Raw genomic sequence first — 23807 nt, forward strand, 5'->3', positions numbered from 1 at the left:
CAAATAGGATGGCATGGAAGACCACAGTCATGGATTTAGTAACAAAACAAAAAAAATACAGAAATGTAAAAAGTCTTGCAGGACTCTTGATTCTGCAACATAGGTCTCTTCTGTCCTATGTGTGAATGTGTCAATAAAAATGAGTCCTGAGGTTTGATGTCATTTCAGCAGAGGTCAGGTCTGGATGGAGATGGAAAACAAAAAACAAAAACAAAACAAAACAAAAAAAAAAAAACACCCACCTGTAATTGGTATTTGGGCAGTCAAAGAAGAAGACCCATCCCCCTTTTTCTAAAGGTCTCGCATTGGGGGTTTTCATTTTATAGCACAGTAGTATGCCAAAGTCTTGAACCCCTTGTTTATTTATACTAAAACAGGAAGTAACTACAAGGACTCACTGAAAGTCTGCAAGCAATATCCGGTTGTTCAGTGATGACGCGACGAATCCTACTTCCGGGTCTAAAGTAGTCTGCGTTTAATATGGCTTTTGTGTTGTTAACATGTTTAATGTTATGTATTTTCTTCTATTTTATCTCAAAAAGCTCCTAAAACAGTCAGTGATCCCTGTTGACCTCCCTCTGCTTTTATTACCAGTAATCATTTATTTAAGCTCAGTTTTTAAAACCTTAGGATGTAACTACAGCCCAGCCCATGCAGCAGTATATGAATGACTAACCTCGTATTGTGGATGGATTGTCTCAGTTGTTCTCCTGGCTGAAGTTTGGTCCTTTTACAGCATCCTGCCATGCGATTACATTTGTTCCTGACCACCGAGAACACTCACGTTAACTTTTATCGAGTGGAAAAAAGTTAGCTTGTTTATATTATGCTAACATAGCTGTGTCGCTAGCGGTCACGTAGCACATCATTATATACCAGCTAGCCAAACTTCAGTAACCCTACAAACGTCACTGCTGTTTAGTTTTCTGTCTTCATTTATGCTGGAAGTGATAACAGAGCTGTACGTTTTAATTTGTTTCCAAAACCCCGCAGTCAGGACATGCTATATTGTATTTAGATAGAAGCTAGCGAGCTAACTCCCTGCTAACTTCTAACTCCGTTAAATGTCATAAATTCCGTTTTCATGGATGCCTGGATGTTAAACTAGAGCTGGGCGATATGAGATTTTTTCATATCACGATATGTTTTTTTCATTTCAGGCGATAACGATATCTATCACGATATAAGCCAAATAACTATATTTGTAAGATTTAAATGTGCCGTTGCTCACAAGTAAAATGTGAAATAATCAGCAGCTTGTTTTTATTTAAATATTTATTTCCCATAATAAGTTCAACAGGGTAGATGTACTTAAGGAACATGAGACTTTTTCAGATAAATAAAGGCAAATATTGCAAACTACACAAAAGGCAGCCGCTAAAGCGTTTAAGTTTCAAAATAGAACAAATGAAACAGACTAAATTGTCAATTCCACTTAGAAACAAAGTATTAATTCTAAAAATAAATCTTAGTTTGTTTTACAGAAGAACAGACAAAACTGACTAACTTTTGTCAATATCAAATAAACTGAGAACTAAAAGGAAATTCTCAATCTCTCCTTGTTGTATAGCTTAGCTTTTCAAACACTTTTAACAGTTACTTTAGTCTGACAAAAGCCGAATGACGAATTAGCGCTTCCAGTCAGAGACTGAGGCTACGTCCACACGTACACGGGTATTTTTGAAAACGGAGATTTTCCGTTTTCGTTTTAAAAAATAATCCCGTCCACACATAAAAGCAGAAATGAAGGAAAATGCTGCTATGAACATGCCAAAGCAGCAGGTGGCGCTAGATTCCTAACCGTGCCGAAATGTTGGCCAATCAGAAGTCTAGAAGCCTCGGTGGGAAAAAGTAAACAAAGCTGGGGCATAGAAGCAGAACCGAGTCGTATGCGTGGACGGACAGTAACTGTGTGTGTATATGTAAGCATTTAAACACTGCAGAGAGTAGAACAGTAACAGTATTGTAGAAATTCATTTCACCGAAACAATAACGTGGCGCACAGTGTGACGCATGCACCAGTTTATTGTATTTCCAGACTTGCTTTCGGCACAATTTACAGTGCACGCTACTCTGTTTTTTGTCAGACTTGAAATAGCCGAAATACCTTCACACTACGGAACTTCTATGGCTCTTCCGTTCGACAACCTCTCCGGCATTGGAACCATCATCTGTTTTCTCTTAAGGTCACGCTCGGTTGATTTTTCTAGTCGGCACACTCATTTCCTCCATTATGCGCTAGCTCCATTACCCGCTGGCTGCTTCCCAAACAAACACACGTGCGGCTTGGCACTTGTGCTGTACGTAACAAGTCACGCGACGTGACGCTGCGGCTGTGATTGGTTCGGCTCTGCGCTACTTAATTTGGATTGGCTGACCTTTTTTTTTTTTTTTTAAGAGGACAAGAGCGGCGAGGTCTATCGCGATAGCTTAATTTCTCTATCGAGTAAAAGTTATATCGCGATACATATCGTTATCGTTCTATCGCCCAGCTCTATGTTAAACTCAATTGTTACACCTGGTAGAGCAGAACGCTGATCATTTTATTAAAGATGAAAGACTTTAGACAGTTTTTCAACTCTTAGTAATGCCATAGTGATCGTTTGATATATGGACCTGCAGCGGAGTTTAGACCCAGACACGGCTAGTGACGTCAGACTGAACAATCGGATAGAAATAAACTTTATGAGGGCAAGACAAGAGTTTTTAATAACATCTGGATACCAATATTTGGAATGGTAAATTGTTAAATGGCCTGCATTTGTATAGCGCTTTACTTAGTCCCTAAGGACCCCAAAGCGCTTTACACTACATTCAGTCATCCACCCAGTCACACACCGGGGCGCACTGACAGAGGAGAGGCTGCTGGACACTGGCGCCACCTGGCCCTCTGACCACTAGATGTTATTAAAAAAGGTTCTTGACAGCCACCCTTCCACTGAGACCATGATGAGGCTTCAGTGAACAGGAGATTGTTCAACTGAAGGGCCACATGCATGTTGCAGGTCTTTTTTTTTTTCCTGTCTCTGAAGGACATGACTTTCAGGTACTGTTTATCTGCTTTAAATAGTTTTTCCAATACTGTCACTTCTCTTTTCTTGCACTTGTCCAGCTTCCTCAAAATATTTTAAGGACACATGCTAAGGTTTTGGCTAATGGCTCTTTTGGAATCATCTTTTTGGCGCAAAACCACTACACGTTCTGCAGTGGTCAGAAAGTGTTATCTTTGGCAATTTACATGTATTTAACTAAAAATGTATTTCTGCAACAAGCTGACAAAGTGCGTAAAATTACAATTTAAAAAGAATTAGTTGCCTAGTTATCGGTTTTGTGTAGACACACTAGTGGTTCAACCTGTGGGCTTGCTGGATTTTTTTTATTGGTTGAATCATTCATAGATCAGTGTTAACTGGTTTAACAAACAAACAAAAAACATTCCTCTGAAAATTGTTTGGTACAAGAACTGGAGTGAAATGAGTGAAAAAGCAGCCAATGTCCAAAGACAATCTTTGAAAGTCCTTCATAAAGCCTGGAGAACTATTGCTCAATACCATTTGCAATAACAATTGCATCTCTGGATCCTTGGAGAGGAAATGCAAGGGGCTCAAGACTTTTGCAGCATACTATAGAACATCTTAATTTTGCTTCACAATCTCAACCAATGACTGTCACTGCAAGATGACTGCTACTCTTCTTAAGACAGTAACTGTTCTTAAGTGGATGGCTGTAAACTAAATATGAATTAGGGGGAAAAGTCATCTTTCTGATGCTCATGTTCCTCAGATTTGCAGACTCTTCATCTTCACTTATCGTTTTCTTTTTGTTGGGCAGAAACTTCCAATTTGCCATTATTGTTAAATTAAATTAGAAAAAGGGTAACTATGAATTACTTTCAGAGACTAACGCAGCTCGAATAATCCAATCTTAACTATTTTCCCCATAAATACAACATCTGGCAATCTCCCTTGTGCCCTAAGTGACATGTTTTGACATGTCAACATATATGAATAAAGATGTTGTTTGAGAACCATTATAAAATGTTCCAGTTTTTTCAAGAGGCAGCTCTAGTAAGCTATATGAGCAGACTGATGCACACCCAGTCATTTTCTTCTAGACTGAAATATGACAGAAATCATTTACTTCATAAGTCTTGTATTTGTCCAAGGTGGAAAGACTTAAATAACAGATCAGAAGAATATGCTACAGAAATTTACATTTAAAAAAGCAGTCGTAAAGTTTGGAAGCAAGGAGGTTGTTTCACAAATTAATGTTGGTTTTTTGGTTCTTTTTAAAATTAACCAAAATGATAGACAGAAATAAATACCCGTAATGTTCTAAATGGAGACAGAAGAGAGTACGGTCTTCCACTCACCTTCATACCAGTACATTTTTGCAAACACAGAGAACAGGTATGTGGAAAGGTTTGTGGTGTGGCTGCAGCATAGTCTTGCATCATGGCCAACGCTGGCAGAACCTTTGATAGCTCCCTGTCTGCACGACACTGCGTGCTGGAAAGTGGCAGCGGCATATAAACGAAGTTCACTGGTTTAGGAATTATCTGAGGTGCTAGAGGAGTAGCTGGTTTTGCAGACTGGCATTGTCCCATTTGCACTGGTGGTTGTTTCTGGTCCTGCTGCTGCTCCGCCTGTTTCTTTAGCTCCTGCTGCATCTGCCTTTGGTGCATCTTCTGATTGTTTATGGGTTTAGCAACCTTTGGCACTTGTTGTTGACTTTTACTTTGATCCTTGGTGCAGCTGTTATCCTTCTTGCCGATGAGCACAAGCCCAGGTTGATCAGGATGCACACCACGTGCAATATGACTGAGAGGTGGTTGGATTTTTAATGCCAAATGGCAATCTGGCTCTGGTTCTTTCAAAGGAACTGGTTTGAATTTGAGAAGTCTTAAGTCTGTGTCTTTCTTTGGCAGAGAGAAAGAGCTGATGATTTCTTGAGATGCCTGGTGTGGCTGAGTCAGCAATCGTTGAGTTAGATTCCTGCTTGGAGGAGGCTCATAGCTCTGCATTGAACTATTAATGGAAACAGTACCCCGGTGGTCATGTGAAGAAACCAAGGTGCTGGTTTTCACCTCTGCCGTACCTTCTTGCAGTGGTTCTCTATTGCAATTGTCACCATCACAAGTGTCCATGAGCAACATACTGCCACTCTCACTACTGTTAGCTCTACTTTCACTGCTCTTTCCTATATCACTGCCAAACCCTCCAGCGTATTTGCTAGTATGTCCATAGTCAATCACTTTACTTGGTTTGATAATCTGTGCCAATTTGCCCTGTTGCATCCCTTCCCTTCTGAACCTGTCCATTACGGTCATGCTGGGGGTGGGTTGAGGTTCAGGACAGGCTTTTGAATGAACAATAGGTTTAACATTCTCAGCCTTCTTCATGCGGATTTGCCTTAAGATAAAAGGCAGATTGCCAGGGGTTATCTGGTCTTCAGGGTAGGAGATCAGATATTCCAAGTCATCTTTTTCAAGTCCAAAACGTAAAAGGATGTTAGAAGCTTCTTGTGAAGAGTACTTTGGGTAACTGGAATCAGTATTGAGCACAGGTTTCTCTTGCATTCGATAGTCAGAATCACCTAAGCCTGGAATGGACTGCATATCCTGTTCTCTTTCACCACTGCCTTGGAAGCTCAGTGAAGTAGATGAAAAAAATCTAGAAGAAACATTTTCAGTGACTTTCTTATAGGTTGACCAGTCCAAGGAGCAAGGCCCACTTTTAAAATCAGAGTGTCTTTGAGATGCTGAGCACATTGGACTGGAGGCAACCGTTGCAGTTGAAGAAATAAACTTGTCTTCTTGAGTGCTGGTAAAGCAAGGGGCCTGGTTAACAGGCTGCTGTCTCATCTCTGTCCTGGCTTGACCAAGATACATTTCTGTAGATCTCTTCATGCCTCCATCTAAAATAGAACTACTCTGTGGGGGGGTGTAGCTCACTGGAAAAGCACGCAGTGAAGGAATTGTTCCCAACGTAGTGTCCGAAGTTCCAGAGGATGCTCCAGAAGAGCTAAGCGCATTTCGACACTGCGCAGAACTTTCTATCCCAAAATTATAGGGGTTATGAAGGGGATGGGACATGGTTCAGAAAGTCAAGGATGGCCACAGCAGTCAATGGAATGGGTGTTTGAGTGTTTTGTTTTGGTTTTTTTACAAAGTAGGTATGCTGGAGGTCATTGTCAATGTGGAGCTCGTGCAAAATGCAAAGTGACCATTCAGTCAGGCAACCATAATCACGAAGTCTTGTGTGTAGAGAGATCCTTTAGAGAACTTCAAGTATGTGGTTTGATGGTGATCCTGGGTGCGGGAGAAGGGAAATCTTCAATAGCAATTACAAAACTGAGAAATTTAAAAAAAAAAAAAAGTTTTTGAACTGGTGTGGGCTTCAGCTTCCTGGATGGGTGAAATCCATCTGGAAGGTCTTGTCTGGATTTGTTCACTCTGTTGCTTCCTGCCAAATATAAATTTATCATTACAATATCAGGATCTTTACTACTAGAAATAAACAGGAAGCACAAACATCAAAGGTCAGATAAAAAGAGAAAACAAGGTCAGAAAACAGAAAAAAAAATGCAGGCAAACTCATTTACCACCAGCAGATTGACTACAAAAATTTAAAAACCAATTTGTACTTTAGAGAACATCATTATAAATCACTGAATAATTTGAACTGAGCTTTTTTGGGGCAGAATGACTGTGCAACGTACATTTTTAAGAGTAAAAAAAAATTATCTGTGCACAAAATTGAATTCATATAAGGTTTTCTTACATATACATTCAGAACACCTATGCTTTTGTAGTATCATTCTGTTTGCAAATTTTACCACTTTGTTTGAAATAATTTATTCCCTGGCAAAAATCTGACTTTCAAGTATAGTCCACATAATTTGTTATCAGCTGAAGCTCAGGACTTTGAAAAGGCCATTCCAAAAGCTTAGTAGCTAGCCTGTTCCAAAACTAGCCCTATTGACATATCTGATTTTGTCGAAACTTTGCACAATGGTTTGGGGAGTTGCTAAAGAATTCTTCAGTAGTCTGTTTCTTTCATTATTATATCCACTCTAATTCGATGTACCAGCTTCACTGGCAGCAACAGCTCAATGCTTGTTCATAAAAAAAATCTCTCAAAGTCTTCTTTGTCCTTTTGGTAGGTTATCAACATTAACTGATTTTAAAAGTATTGATTTTGTTGCAGTGGTTTTTCTCTTCAGACGCAGCCTCTCGGTCAATGGTGATGTAAAACTTGCTCAGCAATGATCTTCTGTCAGCTCCCAATCCATGGCAGAGCTGTGCTTTGGTGGTTTTTGACTCTTCAAACCAACTTTTTATGGTGTCCTTCGGGTCTTTTTCAAATCTTAACAAAGTATGTACAGTTCCCAATGACTTATATAATTGAATCTATTCTATTCCATTCCATCTGATGATGCCAGAATCTGCAATGGTTTAGAAAGGGCTCAGACACATTTCTCACTTGTGTACTCCTATAATCCTCTTCAGATCTCCAGTGATGTCCTGGGAATTCCCCATTTTACTGTGTATTAGCTTCTACCAATGAGTGCTGTGAACCAAACCTTTCTGACACAATTATAACCTTGGCCTTGACAAGTTCAGAATTTTTCAAACTTTCACTGCTACTAAAATGTAAGCAGGTATACGGTCACATTTCAGAAAACCCCAAATATAGACAAAATATTTGGCACCAAATTCTTGACTGTTTTACTATGAAAGATATACGTTAGGGCTGCTCGATTATGGCAAAAATGATAATCACGATTATTTTCACTGAAATTGAGATCTCGATTATTTGACGATATTTATTTAACAATAACAATGTATTGAATAATGACTTTAAAGACTGTCAAAAAAATAATATAAAATAGTGTGCAAATACTGATAACAGTGCAAATGTTTGCAATATAAAAAATAAATGAAAAATGTAAACATCTATGTTTAGTGAACTTTGCAGTGTTGCTCTGTGGTGCAGCTACGACAATGTAGCAAAGTTTACACACTATGTCTACTTGATCCACATCTGACTCCGTGAACCCATAACGTTTCCACACCACTGAAGTTTTTTTTACCTCTCTTTTCAACCAACAGCAGTCACTCTCCTCTCCAAATAACTTCTGCTTAGCTTTCAGAGCTTCCCTCGGGTCCGCTTAATCAGCGGTCCCCAATCCCCGGGCCTCGGACCGGTACCGGTTCGTGAGTCGTTTGGTACCGGGCCGCGAGAGTTGAGGCTCAGGTGTGAAATGTATAGTTTTCAGGGTTTTTAACCGGTTTTCAGCGTTATTTTGTTATCGTTTTTAATCATTTACTCGGTTTTCCTTGGTCTTTTCACGTGTGTTATGAATAAATTTCCTTTTTTTCGGTACCGGTACTAGTTTTATTTTGTTGTATTTATCCGCTATACCTTAAAGGCCGGTCCATGAAAATATTGTCGGGCATAAACCGGTCCGTGGCGCAAAAAAGGTTGGAGACCGCTGCTCTTAATTGTTGTGACACGTGTTCGAAATGCAGAGAGGTGCGATCGGTTTGCCACACGGAGCAGCGCGAGAGTAAAGCACGAGGGAGGGGCTAATAATCGGCTCAGTCATTTTTAATGATCGTTGAAACCCTAGATCGTAATCGAGATTAAAATTCAATTAATTGAGCAGCCCTAATATACGTTATGCAGCCATTCAGCCCCAGAAAAAAATTACATTTCTCATAAATTACTGACAGCGTTATATTGATTTGACATTTATGTCCATGAATGTATGTACACTTATAATCTAAGTTGTGTATCAACATTCAGGTATTTAAATGCTGATGCCATTTAGAAAATTTGAAAACATTACCCAACCTTTGACTGTATTATCCAAAAAGATTGCAAAAGTATATCTTCAATAAAAATTATATCCAGACATTACTTCTCAAAGAAAAACAAACGATACACTCCTTGTTGATCTGGTAGGCAATGCAAGTGGTAATGCAAAAAAAATTAAAATAAAAACAAAAAAAATATTAAGGTTAGCAAGAAAAAAAAACAAAAAAAAAAAACATGCTTTTGGCTCATCTTCAGTCAGTCCACATATTTTCATCAGATGACATTGTCTTGCAGCCTGAGAAAGCCAAACCAATCTGGTATCTGACATGCAGTACGGACAGACCGTAAATCCAGCTTTACTTTGTGGTGTGGTAAAACATGTCCATGTCCAAACTCCTCTCCGTGAAGTTTTTGGTGCAGGAAAATGTCCCAGTATCCATTCGATGAGAGATGAGATTACCAACTTCATGAAAAATTATATATTTGAATGAGGATATTAAAAATGGTTAAAAATAAATAAAAATGAATGTGTGTGTCTGGGATAGAACAAAAATGCTTCCAGACAGCCTACAAGATAGAGGACTTGAACAATTTCACAAGACGTTTCAGGAGCAGTAAAAAACAACAACAACAAACAAACAAAAACAACAGCAATAATACTAGTAGTACAAAAGCTACAAAATAACATTACCAGATATTATCTAGCAAGTATTTAACATCTTAACATTTTGTGCTCGTATACTACACATCATGCACAACTTCTAAAATTAAATGATTCTTAGAAATGCAGGAAATAGAACTCTAGACTAAAAGTGCCTCAAGTCAATAACTTGAAACTAGAGCACAGAGTGTGAAATACAGCCCACAGACTCGATCCAGCTTCCTGCTGCCAAAAATAAAAAAAATTAAACTGTGTCCAAACAAACTTTTTCATAGGACAAAATAACACCTTTACTCAAAATGTAAACTATAGAGACACAAAGCTGCATCTAAGTGACCTTTTCAAAAAGCCATATTTCCTAACAAGTTTTTGGTTTAATAATTAAACAAAATATTAACCCATTCCTATTCGTTGTGTCTTCTAAAATTCAGTTCTGCATAACTCAGCACTATGTACATCATGTTTCAATTCAGTTTTTCACAATGTAGCACTTTAGTCTGTTTTCCAAATCAAGAAGAAGTAAAACACAGTATCTGCAGCTGACCTAGAGGAGCTAAAGGCTGCCTGCAGCTGCTTTTCTCTCTGGATCGCTCAGTGGGGTTTTTTAGCAGTTCGCTTGAGCTCGGGTTTGGTGGCCCATGATGGTCCAGGTGTGCTGAGGCATACAAATCCACGTAACTACAGCCCAACTCAATAACAGACAGCATTGTCTCTCTAACTACACCACCTCTCCCTTCATTTATTTTTCATCTGAATTAAATTTTCATGATATTTATCCATTTTTGAAATTAAATTACATGTATTTGCTTTGAAAAACAACTCTCTATATGTAAATTATTGAATTTATGTGCAGGGACTACTCTGAGAAGTCTTTGCAATACATCTACGTTACAGATGAAAGAATATTACTGAGCCAAAAGTAAGTTGAATAAGACCTTTAGATTGCAGTTGTAAAATGAAAAGTCTGTTAACTTACATGCGGAACTTGCCTGTGTTATCAAACCCAGTAAGCGCTAATGGTTCTGCATTCATGACTCTTCTCAGTGCAGAATATCATTGCTAACATGTTAAATAGGAGTTAATTAAAGTTTCTTCAAGCTATACTCTTATTCCTCTACATCACACATTGGCCAAGGTGACTAATAAGAGAAAGGTTATCTGTTAAAATTATAAGTTAGAGTAATTACTCATTAATTGCTACTGCTCAATCGTTTCCACACACCTACATTTTCAAAATGTTTCAAAATGTGTGGTAAAAAGTGGGTGTACACAAGCTAATCTTCATTTAAATATCTGTATCTCTTTCTTTTAGCAGTGCACAGGGAAATAGGACCCTGTAACTTAGTAAAATAAGTGATCAGATTTCCTTAATGCACTATGAAATTTTTTTGCATTAAAGAAAAGTTGATTCTCCCTGTCAAATATCCTGTCAACTACAGTTCTCAGTAAAAAAAAAAAAAAGAAAAGAAAAGAAAGAAAAAAACCTTTATGATTATGATGATCATAATCATAAAGAAAAAATTGCCATCTGTACATCACTTGCTATTTTGGTTATCAAAACCTGACCAGGTGCTTTTTTAAACAATTAAACCTAACAAAGTGTTTTTTATTACTAAAACCTTGTCATGCTGTTAGGTTAGGTTTAGGGGAGGTCTGTGCCACCCCATTTTAAAAACCCTGGGAATCCCCTGTTTGCAATTAGGCCTTTGCTTTGCCTGTACACAGGTATACACACTCATATACATATGTATATCTATACAAGTCTCTTCTTATGTTTTATTTTTTAACAAAGAAAAGAAAAGTGTTTTAAACTGTATACCATCTAAGAGAACATGCACATGCGACCCACATTTTGCAGCATTTATGATACAAACAGATCTTTTTCATATGGATGCTAAAAGTATTATCCCAAGCTCACACTCCTCTGCATGAAACATGGCAGCACGGCTATCCAACTGTTTCTCCAAACAGTAGCTGCTGCAATTTTTACAGGCTGCCTTTACTAGCTTAACTGAGGTTAGCTTCTAGCTAAGCCTGAAACGACTAACGGCGTACACACATCCACTGAGATTAAAAACATGTCGCTCTGTGTTTAGTAAGAGCTCCCGTTACATACCGTTCGTAATAAATGCGTAGCCAACAGCTTTGATTGCGTCTGTGTTGTCCTCCGCTTTCTTATCTTGGGTCCAAATAAAAACTGTCCCTGTTTAGTGTGACGTCTCGTGCAGGCGGAACGGACTTCCGCTTTATAAGACCTCCCTTCAAAATAAAAGCATAAACTTCAAATCTGGCTTTCTCCACACAAATCTATCGCTTAGAGCAGTGGTTCCCAAACTTTTTTTGCTGGGCCCCCCTTTGTTTTACAAGAAAAATGTTCGCCTCCCCCCCTTCCTAGCGCGTGCACGCGCCCACGCCCAAACACATCCTCCAACCACACACAGCCATATTTTGCTCCATTGCGGTTTATTTCACACCTCAAACATTTAGTAAACAATTAAGCAAATAGGAGTAATCTGCAATAAATTACAGGGAGTAATAAAATAAACTACTAACTCTTTTACACTACGTCCGCACCTACACGGGTATTTTTGAAAACGCAACTGTTTCGTCCACACGTGAACGGCGTTCGAATCACCGAAAACTGAGATCTTTTAAAACTTTTTTTTGTGTTTACGTGTGGACGAGGAATAGACTATGGCTGTATCCCAATTCAGGGTCTGCAGCCTTAAAGGCCGCATTTTAAGACCGATTACGTCACAGCGACGCGACGAAGGCTGTCCCAATTTGAAGGCTGCTCGAAATGCGGCCCTCAAATGCGTCCTTCATTTCCCTGAATTTCAAGGACGTGGCGGTGTCACTACCCGATCCGTACCGGAAACCCGATCGGTACAGCGACAGGTGTAGGCTGTCTCCCAATTCAGGGTCTGCAGCCTTAAAGGACGCAGCCTCAACGATCCTCAAGGGCCGCGTACTCAAAGACCGCTAAGGCCGGAAGTGCAAGGCTTGTGAAATGGGACGGTCTAGCCTCCGTTGCGCTGATACTGTTGTTTGTCAATAAAGTAAAAAAAAAAAAAGGCTGCGTTGCGCTGCCCAGGTTGCCTAGCAACCATGATACTAACCACTGGAAACGTGTCATACAGCTTTGTTTGACAGAAATGAAGGAGAAAATCTTTTGTTCATTTGTTTGTTTGTTTCTACATGAGCTTTGATCATTCTCTGTAAGATTAAGCTCAGCTATTGAACGGCGTATATTTTAAAGTAAAGGCTTTGAAACAGAGGTGTGGACTCGAGTCACATGACTTGGACTCGAGTCAGACTCGAGTCATTAATTTTATGACTTTAGACTTGACTTGAAAAAATGTTCTAAGACTTGTGACTTGACTTGGACTTTTACACCAATGACCTGGGACTTGAAAAGACTTGATATTTCACCCCAAATATAAAATTTAACATGCATATTATATAGAGATTGAAAATGTGACGTCATTCAGGGGTAAAACCGCAAAGGATTCTGGGAACTCGTGGCAAGAGGTACTAGCGAACGCAGGCTTTCAATTGAAATCAGTCACACAGCGATAAAAAGAAACACAAAAATGTCAAGAAGCTGTTGTATTATTAACTGCAATAGCCGGTCGCATGACAGCCACGGGAAGCCGACGGGTAAAGAGATCGTTTTTATCGGATTACGTCGTTGAAGAGAAATTGTTCGAGCCATGTTTCCGAAGTAACAAAGTGGCGACGGATGGCCTGGATTGCAGCCATCCAAAGACCAAATATAACGTCCCAGAACACTCCAGCTCACAGGTTAGTCTGCTCCAAGCATTTCCACAAAGGTCAGAGTTTTGTAGTAGTTAATACGTCATTTTCATAACATAATTGGTGATATAGGTTACAAGCAAGTCTGGCGCTGAACAGAAATGGTCGCGCTATGCTCCTTTATTTATTGTGCATAAATAGTGAATTGTCCTGACACAATATTGTGTTTCGTTTCTGTTATTACCATGGTACATTGACAAAAACATATACTTTTATTCACAGGATAAAACAGTTGTTTTGTATCACTAATTGTCCAGTGCGATTACAACATACAGTACTATTGTCACTGCTACATTTCTGTAACGCGTACCAGAAATTATTTCCACTACTAATTAATTACCCTTGAGCTCAAAGGTCCTATTAATAAACGGTTAACGAATGTGTATTTATGAAGACGATTTGTGAGACTGGTAAACTTATGATACGTACGATGGTCTTTCGTTCTACACGGTGCATTTCAAGGTCCTGTACCCATCCGTCGGTAAACTGTACCTGGGCTTGTTGCAGTGACCTGAAGTTACTAAACTTCACGAGTGTATGCACTCACTCCAAGAACCGTATGATTATAAATATGAGCGTGGTGAAAGTTGGGCAGCACGCTAACGTCTTTTGTCCACTCTGTGTGCTCATAAGGGTCTGACCCTTTCACTGGTTTGATTTTTTTCCTCGTATCTTTTCTTTGACTTTTCATCAAGTCTGTCTTTGTACGGACCGGCATTGTTCTCCTTCGTTTTGTACATACCTATTTGGGGGCGAAGAAAAAGCAAGAATTTATTGGAACCGAAGAATGAATGTTTTGCGGTGCTGCAAATGCTTGCATTTGATGCGGTACTTGGATTGTTTTGCCACGAGTTCCCAGCATGCAATGCGCGAAAGTCACGTGGTCTGTCAATCTCTATACCCTTCAGTCTTTTCACGTATCCCAGCCTGGTCTCCCACCTTGTCTAGGTCATGACCTCTTTGAAGGAGTTGTGTCATATGATCTAGCACTGTACCTGAAGAACATTATAAAAAATGGTTCACATACTCCCTTTTAACTCATTCACTGCCATTGACGTCTATAGCCGTCAATTGCAGTGAATGAGTCAATGGGTTTAACTCATTCACTGCCAATGGCTGGCAGTGAATGAGTTAAACAGACGCATTAAACAGTTTAAATATAAAGGATCTGAAGCACTTACAAAGCCATGTACTGTCAAACCTGACGGATCCAAATTATCAGGGCAAGCCGTTCAAAACTGGAACCTTTTGAGATTGCTGCCAGTTTTGATTGGTGACAAAGTACAAAACCATGAGGATGAAGTATGGCAGTTAGCTCTCCAGTTGAAAGATATTGTGGATCTTATTTGTGCTCAGAGCATTTCCTTGTCCCAGATAGCATTTGCTGACATTTTGATCCAAGAATATTTGGAGATGAGAAAGATGTTGTTTCCTGGAATTCAACTAAAACCCAAGCACCACTATTTGCGCCATTATTCAGCACTGTTGTTGAAATTTGGTCCATTGATGAGTGTGGAGCAGGGAAATTATTTTACTGCTATTGTTAAATAATTATTATCAGTACCATTGCATTGATAATATAATCTGCAGTATGATCATTGCTTTAACAATGTAACAGATAGCTTTAAGATGGCCTTAAGATGTTTATGATGATGTTAATTTTGTATTTCAGATGCAGTTATAACTATTTTATACATATTGCATATCTGTGCTTATTTGAGTTGATGTTCAGGTTCTTTAAAGGTCTTAAGCTTCACTGACGTGACTGTTCAGGTGATACATGCTGAGGGAAAACTAGAACATAGAAGGAATTGCAATACATGCTTACACAACAGTTCATTTTAATATCTTTTATATGTTCATATTCTTGTATTAAAGCTTTTAGTAGGGGTTCTTGATTAGAACATTTATTTAGCAGATGACATACACATAGTCTCAGTGAGCCTCTGGTCTGGTAAAAGGTCAGAAGTGCAACAGGTGAATTGAGAAAGAGCATTTGAGGACGAGACACAGACAGTTAGTAGGTGAAGAGGTGACACAGAGAGCATGTGAGGTCGTGACACACACACACACACACATGAGTTAGATTTATTTAGAGGAGAGAGAGATTAGTCATGTCTCGGTAAAAGAGGAACCGTCCTTGTCTTCTCGGCAAGAAAGAGGAACTGAAAGGTTGACCGGAGGAATCGGCCATGAAAATAGAAGATGATCTTCTGGGTTAAAAGTCATTGTGGTGTTGATCTGATCTATGTATAAAATGTATCTGTGACGCATGAAGGGGCGTCAGTAAATCAAACCCTGATGCTATAAAATATCTGTTTATGCTTTGATTAAGTCGAAGATCACTTGCTGTCTGCGTACAGAGTTGTCTTCCCACACGTGTGTATTCATTAAAAATCATTGTTTGACCATGAGCTTCTGGACCAAGGGTGGTTTGTACTCTCCTTCCTCAATTTTGAACCTTAACATGAGGTTATGGACGCTTAGGTTTGAATGTAAACACAGTTACTTCAAAAGATGTGCCAGACACTTGAAAAGCTTCAAAAATATTTGTCAAACTTTGTCAACACGTCATCAGATGTATCAGGCTTATCTTTTAGCAGGGCAAGAATGCCGTGAACTGCTGCAAGTGAAGGAGAGCTGTGTGTTTTATCCCAACCTCTACAGTGACACTATTCAGCATGCGGTCAGGGAGTTAGCTTTTTCAGAAAGCAATACCACAGTTACCACAGACATTCAGTACAAGGGCACTGCATATAAAAAGGGACAGTTTCTTGTGTACAGAAATGACGAGTGTACGGAGTTTGGTGAACTTCTACTCATCTTGATTCAAAATGACACATCTGTGTATGTTCTAATGGATATCCACAAAGGCATCTTCCTCTCAGAATACCATCTGTATTCTGTGACAAAGGACAGTCTTGGGTTACAGTGTATCAACATTAATGACCTGCCTGATTTCTATCCTTTGGTATCATACATTCTTGAAGAATACCGAATCATTCCACTAAAGCATAGTATTGTGGCAAAATAATGTCCAACTAATAGCTCACTTCTCACTGTAAATAGTTTAACATTAATATAAGTGTCACGTAATCCACACCCTGCTCCATCAAGTGTATGAACTGTATGTGATTTTCTATTTTGTTTGGATGTGGCATTTCTTCTCCAGTGCAAGTATGAGTGACTCAGAGCGAACCTTCCTAGATGTCGCCATCACGGAAGTCCTACCAGAACTTCAAGCTGTGAACAAAAACATCCTGGAGGAGCACTTGCAGTCCATTGGAGTTGAGACAAGTGATGATCTACGCTTCGTAATGGAGGCAGATTTGATGACAGCATTAAGATCTGTACAAGCAAGAAAGCTTCTTTCTGCTTGGAAACAGAAATGTAAGTAAAAACAACAAACAACTATTCAAACTCAAAAGCAGAGATGGTCATGAACAGACATACAGTGTGAATCATAATTGTATTTGTTTTGTAATTGAAAGACCAAACTCCAGAGAACAGCTCGCTATCATCTGTGGAAGCCTCATCAACCCAGTCGCTGTCATTGCTCTCACTTTCACCCCAAAGTCTATCGTCGACCTCTTCCAGCAGCCCAGGATGTGACACACAATGGGATGACAACTTTGAAATTCCATGGAGTAAACTTCCTGCAGAAGTGATGCATTTTCTTGAGAGGAGGAAAAGGCCTCGCCCAAAACTGAGGAGGCAAATGGTCCGGATTGTTGTGACTGAGATGATGGAAAAATGCCCACATGTAGGTAGAAAACATTCAATTGACGTTGCAAAAAAAATGGTGGCAAAATATCCCAATTCTCTGCAAGATTTAATAGAGGGTGATATTGTTGGTGCAGGCTACCTTTCACTTGTCAAACAGTTGCAGAACAGAATTGAAAATGTAAGGCGCACTTCAACACCCAAAATAAGAAAAAGAAAACATCAGACTGACTCAGACCACACAGACGAGATCCCTTTAGAAGAAAGAGCAGCCATGCAGGATACATACGGGTGCATTAAATGGAATGTAGAATTTCTGCCTCTTGAAGAAACTCCAGAGAGCCAACAGCAAAAGATGGAAAAACTCAAGGTGATGTTCCAGCAAGCTGATGCCAATCCAGAAGAGGTTAAAAGTCTAATGAAGTCCACTTACTACACACAACGTCAACATGTCAATCAGGGGAAAAGTATCAAATGCCTTAGGGAGGAGTGGCCGTTTTGGTTTGATGAACTTGGCATGTCTGTCCACTTCAAGGAACTTACCCGGTTGTTCAGTCTGACGTCACTAGCCGTGTCTGGGTCTAAACTCCGCTGCAGGTCCATATATCAAACGATCACTGTGGCATTACTGAGAGTTGAAAAACTGTCTAAAGTCTTTCATCTTTAATAAAATGATCAGCGTTCTGCTCTACCAGGTGTAACAATTGAGTTTAACATCCAGGCATCCATGAAAACGGAATTTATGACATTTAACGGAGTTAGAAGTTAGCAGGAAGTTAGCTCGCTAGCTTCTATCTAAATACAATATAGCATGTCCTGACTGCGGGGTTTTGGAAACAAATTAAAACGTACAGCTCTGTTATCACTTCCAGCATAAATGAAGACAGAAAACTAAACAGCAGTGACGTTTAGGGTTGCCAACCGTCCCTTAAAATACGGAATCGTCCCGTAACAAAAGTACACGTCCCGTATTGAGCTAATAAGGGACGCATTTTGTCCCGTAATACAGTGAGAATCAAAAGTAGTCTATAACTTTTAATGGAATTAACGCTTTGTTTGAAAACATAATTCCCAGCCCCTCTCCTGCTTTGTGACCAATGAGCTGACAGCACACTTATGACAATTCGAGTATGACAATTCAGATTACCGCTCATCTCATTGGTCAGGAAAGGTCGCTTACGGAGAAAAAACCGGAAGACAACAGATGACCACAACAAGAAGCATGGCCAACAGGGAAACAAACGCCGACACTGCGGTGCAAGTCTCGGACGACAGTACACCTAAAGCTGGGCAGACACTGTGTGATTTTTACAGTCGCGTTATTCAGCTCCTGCTCAAACTGCACGATTGACTCGCAGGGGTTAGAAGTTGGTAGGTCACGATGCAGGTCTCACACTATACCGCCCGATGCTCTGATGCGACCTGAGTGCTCACACTGTGCCTCCATAACATGAAGGTTATAACAGAAAATCTGTCGCTCGCTCTCTCTCCGTCTTACACTCACACAGACACACCACCACCATCAACTTTGCTAAATTGCTAATGAAAAACATTGATCAGGCAGCTGTGACTGAGCAGCAATGTAAATCCAACTATTTTCACGGTTGTTGTGGTCGTGATAATTTTGTGATGCCACATCGAAAAGGCTCGGATGAGCTTTCCAAAGTTCTACAAGTTGTGCCTCCATCGCTTGTGTCCAGATCACACGCTGCACAGCCGTGCTGCTCCATCTTTTACACCAACGTTTACGTGTTTGCGCGCGAGCAGTGTGAGTGGCTGTGGTGAGACCCTCACGAGCGATTGATGATCGGGAGCTGGTCGTGAGGTGTTAATCACTTCTCGTTACCCCACGTATACTACACGATGCACGATGAAGGCCAAAATCGGTCCGATCACTCAAAAATCGGCTCAAAATGGGCCTAAAACCGCACAGTGTGAGCCCAGCATTAGAGCAGCAATGTTTGTTTGCTCAGACAAAGGGAAAAATGGGAAAAGGAAAACACCTGGCTGGAAAAAGTTAATATGGGCATGTGCAGTGAATATCAGCGCTATGTGGCCAGAAGTGTGATAATATAATTTATTTTGTGTAATAAACATGATTACAACAAATAGATGACTAATACATAAAAGTAATACATAGATGAATAATGATGATGAGTTATGATGCGTAATCATGGGAACAAGCGGGTTTACAAACGGGAGCAGCTGATTAGGATTAGAAAAGCTGAAATAATACCTCAACTGAAGCCAATTGTACTAAATGCACTAAATGTGCACTGTTACAAGAATGTTTTTCTTTCTATTGTTTTCTATTATTTTAAGTTAAGCAGGACAGAGTTCTTTTAAAGAAAGATTTACTTATATTCTCAAAAGTTAAGCATGACAGGCTTCTGTTTAAGAAAGAGACCTGTTTTATTGTGTTAATGTTGTCATTTTGAAAATAAATGGCTAAATGATCATTTGTTTCACATGTGTTCATATCACAAAGAATACACATCTACTTAAATCAAATTCAAGTCAAAGGGTTAAAAAAATAATTTCACACACAAAAAAAGAGCTAGAAAATTCACCACACTGGGAAGGGTGAAGACAACTGGGTCGCCCGGCCCTGGCCACGAGGTGTCCCTTATTTATTTTTCAGGGAGTTGGCAACCCTAGTGACGTTTGTAGGGTTACTGAAGTTGGGCTAGCTGGTATATAATGATGTGCTACGTGACCGCTAGCGACATAGCTATGTTAGCATAATATAAACAAGCTAACTTTTTTTTCCACTCGATAAAAGTTAACATGAGTTTTCTCGGTGGTCAGAAACAAATGTAATCGCATGGCAGGATGCTGTAAGAGGACCAAACTTCAGCCAGGAGAACAACTGAGATAATCCATCTACAATACGAGGTTAGTCATTCATATACTGCTGCATGGGTTGGGCTGTAGTTACATCCTAAGGTTTTAAAAACTGAGCTTAAATAAATGATTAGCGGTAATAAAAGCCGAGGGAGGTCAACAGGGATCACTGACTGTTTTAGGAGCTTTTGAGATCAAATAGAAGAAAATACATAACATTAAACATGTTAACAACACAAAAGCCATATTAAACGCAGACTACTTTAGACCCGGAAGTAGGATTCGTCGCGTCATCACTGAACAACCGGACTGGGATTGACCTCAAAGAGACATTCACACGAAATTTGGATTTGAAGGGGAAAAGGCTTATGTACTACTTGACCACAGTTGCTGTCAGCAAAAGCAAGGTGTTGCTTCAGACTTATGCAAGGCTTCAGAGGATGCGGGGACCGCAGAGTGGCTGCTCAGATGATGTGAAAGAGATGGTCCTGCTTCTGCTCAGCTACTTTGAAGAGAAGGAGGAGTCCATGCTTCTCTGTGTTGAAGATACATGTCTGGCAGATGAGGTACAACTGGAGCAAGTGTCTCTGACACCCACTATTATCGTGTGTGGTAAGTCTGTTTCATAGCTCTTTCTCTCTCTCTTTTTTTTTAAGTGCACTTTTTATAGATTGTCATGTGACTGCCGTGTTTATTGATATAACCTGTTAAATAATTTGTTGACAGGACAGTCCTGCTATTCCTCAAGAAGATACACGCTGAGTATTGATCGGAACCTCGTCAGCACAAACATATCCTCCTTCATTTCTGCACTGTGCCTCGTGTTCGGGAGCTACTACAATTTCAACATCCATTATCCATCTGAGCTGGCTTCCACTTTAGAGTTTCTTCAGAGGTGAACAAATATGGCTTTGTTATTTCTCATAACTGAGACTCTGGGATCTGGAGTCTGGCTTTGATGTGGTTCGAGTCCAGGTCTGGCTCTGAGTCTCGGTCGGCTTTGGAGCCGGTTTCAGTTGTTTTTTTCAGTTTTTTGTTGTTGGTTTTTTTTTGTTTGTTTGGTTTTTTTAAATACATTAACAGTCTGAATCCGGGTCCAAGCCTGGCCGAGACTCAGGGCTAGACCAAGCGTCAGCTGACGTCTGACTACCTATAACCTTTGCTTTGGATTTTAAAAATGCTAAAGTGTGACATATCACTGCAGAAGGGTGCCAATACTTTTGACCATGCATTGTTCACTTCCCCACAGCATTTTGGTTATACTTTGTCTTGAACGTGGTCATGGCCATGACTGTGTGTATATATGTATATACTTAATTTTTACTTACTTTGTACGTGTATTTTAACTGATCAATTATAAAAATGCTTAATAAACTTTTATATGATTTTTATTCTACAGGTGTTTCTTCTCCATAAACCCAGAAAAAGGAACCAAAGTAGAGAATAAAAACTCAAAGCGTCGTCTCAGTGTGAACCCTCGAGTCCTCACCCTGATTCAGGATCTCGCCGACCACGAGTGGCGCTAAGCCTAAATCTTGACTCTCTGTGGACTGTTAGTTTTACTTTGTTAATTTTGTTCCACAATGTGTACTGGAACCTTTTACTGGTCGAATGCATGAAGCCAATTCATGAAGATGTTCTTTCTTTGTAGGAATGTTCTTTATTTACATAAGAAAAGAAAAAAAACAACATGCTGCTACTGCAGTGTTTCTAGACCACATGTGTAGGTGTGTTTCACCATGTGGTTTTGCTGATGTTTTCTTACCAGGGCCATGGTTGTGGTGACAGCAGGGTGCGTGTTGCGTTGCACGGTGATTATGATCATTTTTGGCACAATATGTGTTTTTTGTTTTAAAGTCTTAACAGGTTATTTAACTTTTTCTGGTGGAGGGTCTAACAAATGCTTGTTTCATGAACATGGTTCTTGCTTTGCAGGAATGTTCCACAGCTTTTATAGCCTATATTCTGATTGAATTGTGTAGTTGCTGTGTGCCTTGCATATTGTGTTAGTTGGAAAAAATGCATCCAATTGCTGTCATTTGGCTAATCTGGCTGCAAAATAAATTTCCCAAAAGTGATATTTTCCACTCTTGTGTTTTCTCAAGATGTATTTTTGCATGTTTGGGTGTAGGCGTAGCAGTAACAAATTTGCTGGTTTATGGTTAAAATTTTACATTAAAACATAAAATATACAGCACAGTAATGGATTTTATGTATAATATACAGAGCAGCTCCATTTAATATGCACAGTTTCACCGTTGTTCTACCATTTTAAATTAGTTTTTTGTTCCATATTTCCCTGTTAATTTTACAATTTATGGATCCACAATAAGCATTTATTACTTGTAAAAGATACAGGAAATAGTCTATTTATATATAACATCAACGTGTGAAATTAACTTCTTTTTTCTGTAGATTTAACAGTTTTAATGTGAGTTTCATTCACTGTAAATCAATTTACATATTGCATCTGTAACGCGATATACTGTGCTGCTGTATTTTTTTAGGAAGTCCCTGGTAACCCCAGCTGCCAGCGTTTTCCTGTAAAAACAGCACTTTTTTTTTTTACAGTGTACTTATCGCTATTATATACTCCGTATTTATATATGTGTATATATGGTATATTTCTATTCTTGCATCCTTTTGCAGCTTCTGTTGGAGCTGTGCTACTGGAAACAGAATTTCCCAGAGGAACCCACCTGAGGGATTAATAAAGTTTTATCGGATTTTTCTAATTTAATCTCTTTCTTTATGAAACACCTCGAAGTAAACGTAGTTCCTTGTTTGCAGATAAGGAGCATGAGCATTTCCATTTAGTGATTAACTAACATACACACATGAATCCAAGAATGTGGCAGTTACTGTCCAGGTTACTTACACACACACACACACACACACACACACACACACACACACACACACACACGAGAATTAGGCCCTAAACAGTCAAAGAAAGTCAGATTAACAAGCTGTTTTCTTTCCTGGCATTTGGAATATTTTTCTTTTAGTCTCAAAATACTTAAGTAAATAATTAAATAAAATAAATACGCCAATAAATAACTACACCTGCACATTTTCCACTGACCATAATCATGCTACCTTTTTTTATCCTCTTGATAGTCACAAATCTGTCACTTATTGAGTCAAGCATGAGCAAATAAGGTGAAGTTACTTTTGTCATATGAGGTCATTCTGAAGAGCTTACTCTGTGCTGCAATAACCCGATGGATACATGGAAAAAAAATAACAACATTTTATTGTGCAAGTGCATTTTCGTTCTGTTACATTTGAAACACCTGAGTAAATGTCATAACAAAAAAAAAAAAAAATTACATTCCAACTTTTTCTAAAGACACACTTAACATAAATATTTATTTATTATTTCTGTTACTCCAATAGAAATAATAATTTCTGTAAGTTTTCCATTAGGTATTTAGCCCATTTATGCAAATAAATGCTATACTTTTTTTCTACACACTACACTACAATCAGTCTAAAAAGTTGCAGTCTACAAGGCAGATGGATGAAGGCGTGGCTCACATCGCAACCCGTATCATAACACAAAATGTGAATCCTCACGTGGAATTGAAATGCATTTGTTTACTCACCACTTCCTCAGTGGGAGACCGCAGCCTGGTGGCTTAATGATATTAAAAGCTGTAAAGTATCTCCAACATGGCTCCCTCTTCCAGCACAAATATGACAGAATTATACTCGAAAAGTGGAAAACTTGAGATTACCCAGCCAGTCTGCTCAGAAATCATCTAACAGTGAACTCTGACAGAACATCCTCCCACACACAGACACACTCTCTCTTCCCACATGCTCACTCACTCACACTCACACGTGTGGGGTGTTGACCTTGAACTAAATCTTGCATGCCTAACATAAGCGGAGAACACTGCACTGACATGAGTGACATGTTAATTATTGTTTCTTAT

General features: G+C 39.3%; 2 protein-coding genes across 3 annotated transcripts in view; one reads left to right on the forward strand and one right to left on the reverse strand.

The window, feature by feature from the left end:
* Positions 1 to 11663, reverse strand: part of LOC146635831 (uncharacterized) — a 49089-nt gene extending 37426 nt beyond the window's left edge. For both annotated transcript variants that reach the window (XM_085349082.1, XM_085349081.1), the window contains exons 1-2: positions 11600 to 11663; positions 4373 to 6464 (exon numbers count right to left, since the gene is read on the reverse strand). In XM_085349082.1, coding sequence (XP_085205208.1) covers positions 4373 to 6094 — 1722 coding nt within the window. In that variant the 5' untranslated portion in view covers positions 6095 to 6464; positions 11600 to 11663. The remainder of the gene's footprint in view (positions 1 to 4372; positions 6465 to 11599) is intronic.
* A 5714-nt stretch (positions 11664 to 17377) lies between these two features.
* On the forward strand, positions 17378 to 21392 carry LOC146635832 (uncharacterized). Its single transcript, XM_085350226.1, has 4 exons — positions 17378 to 17562; positions 20174 to 20478; positions 20593 to 20761; positions 21266 to 21392. The coding sequence occupies exons 1-4, from the start codon at positions 17378 to 17380 to the stop codon at positions 21390 to 21392; spliced, it is 786 nt and encodes a 261-aa protein (XP_085206352.1).
* The last annotated feature ends 2415 nt before the right edge of the window (positions 21393 to 23807 follow it).

Source organism: Diplotaxodon limnothrissa, linkage group LG3 (assembly GCF_057381915.1).
Source record: "Diplotaxodon limnothrissa isolate DT_005_m linkage group LG3, D_limnothrissa_male_GT1.1, whole genome shotgun sequence".
In the NCBI taxonomy this organism is placed as follows: domain Eukaryota; kingdom Metazoa; phylum Chordata; class Actinopteri; order Cichliformes; family Cichlidae; genus Diplotaxodon; species Diplotaxodon limnothrissa.

Excerpts from the sequence above, each read along its gene's own strand:
- LOC146635832 (XM_085350226.1), top strand. The coding sequence starts at position 17,378 with ATGGAAAAACTCAAGGTGATGTTCCAGCAAGCTGATGCCAATCCAGAA. Across the intron at positions 20,479-20,592 it reads ACCCACTATTATCGTGTGTG|GACAGTCCTGCTATTCCTCA; the intron begins GTAAGTCTGTTT and ends ATTTGTTGACAG. Across the intron at positions 20,762-21,265 it reads ACTTTAGAGTTTCTTCAGAG|GTGTTTCTTCTCCATAAACC; the intron begins GTGAACAAATAT and ends TTTATTCTACAG.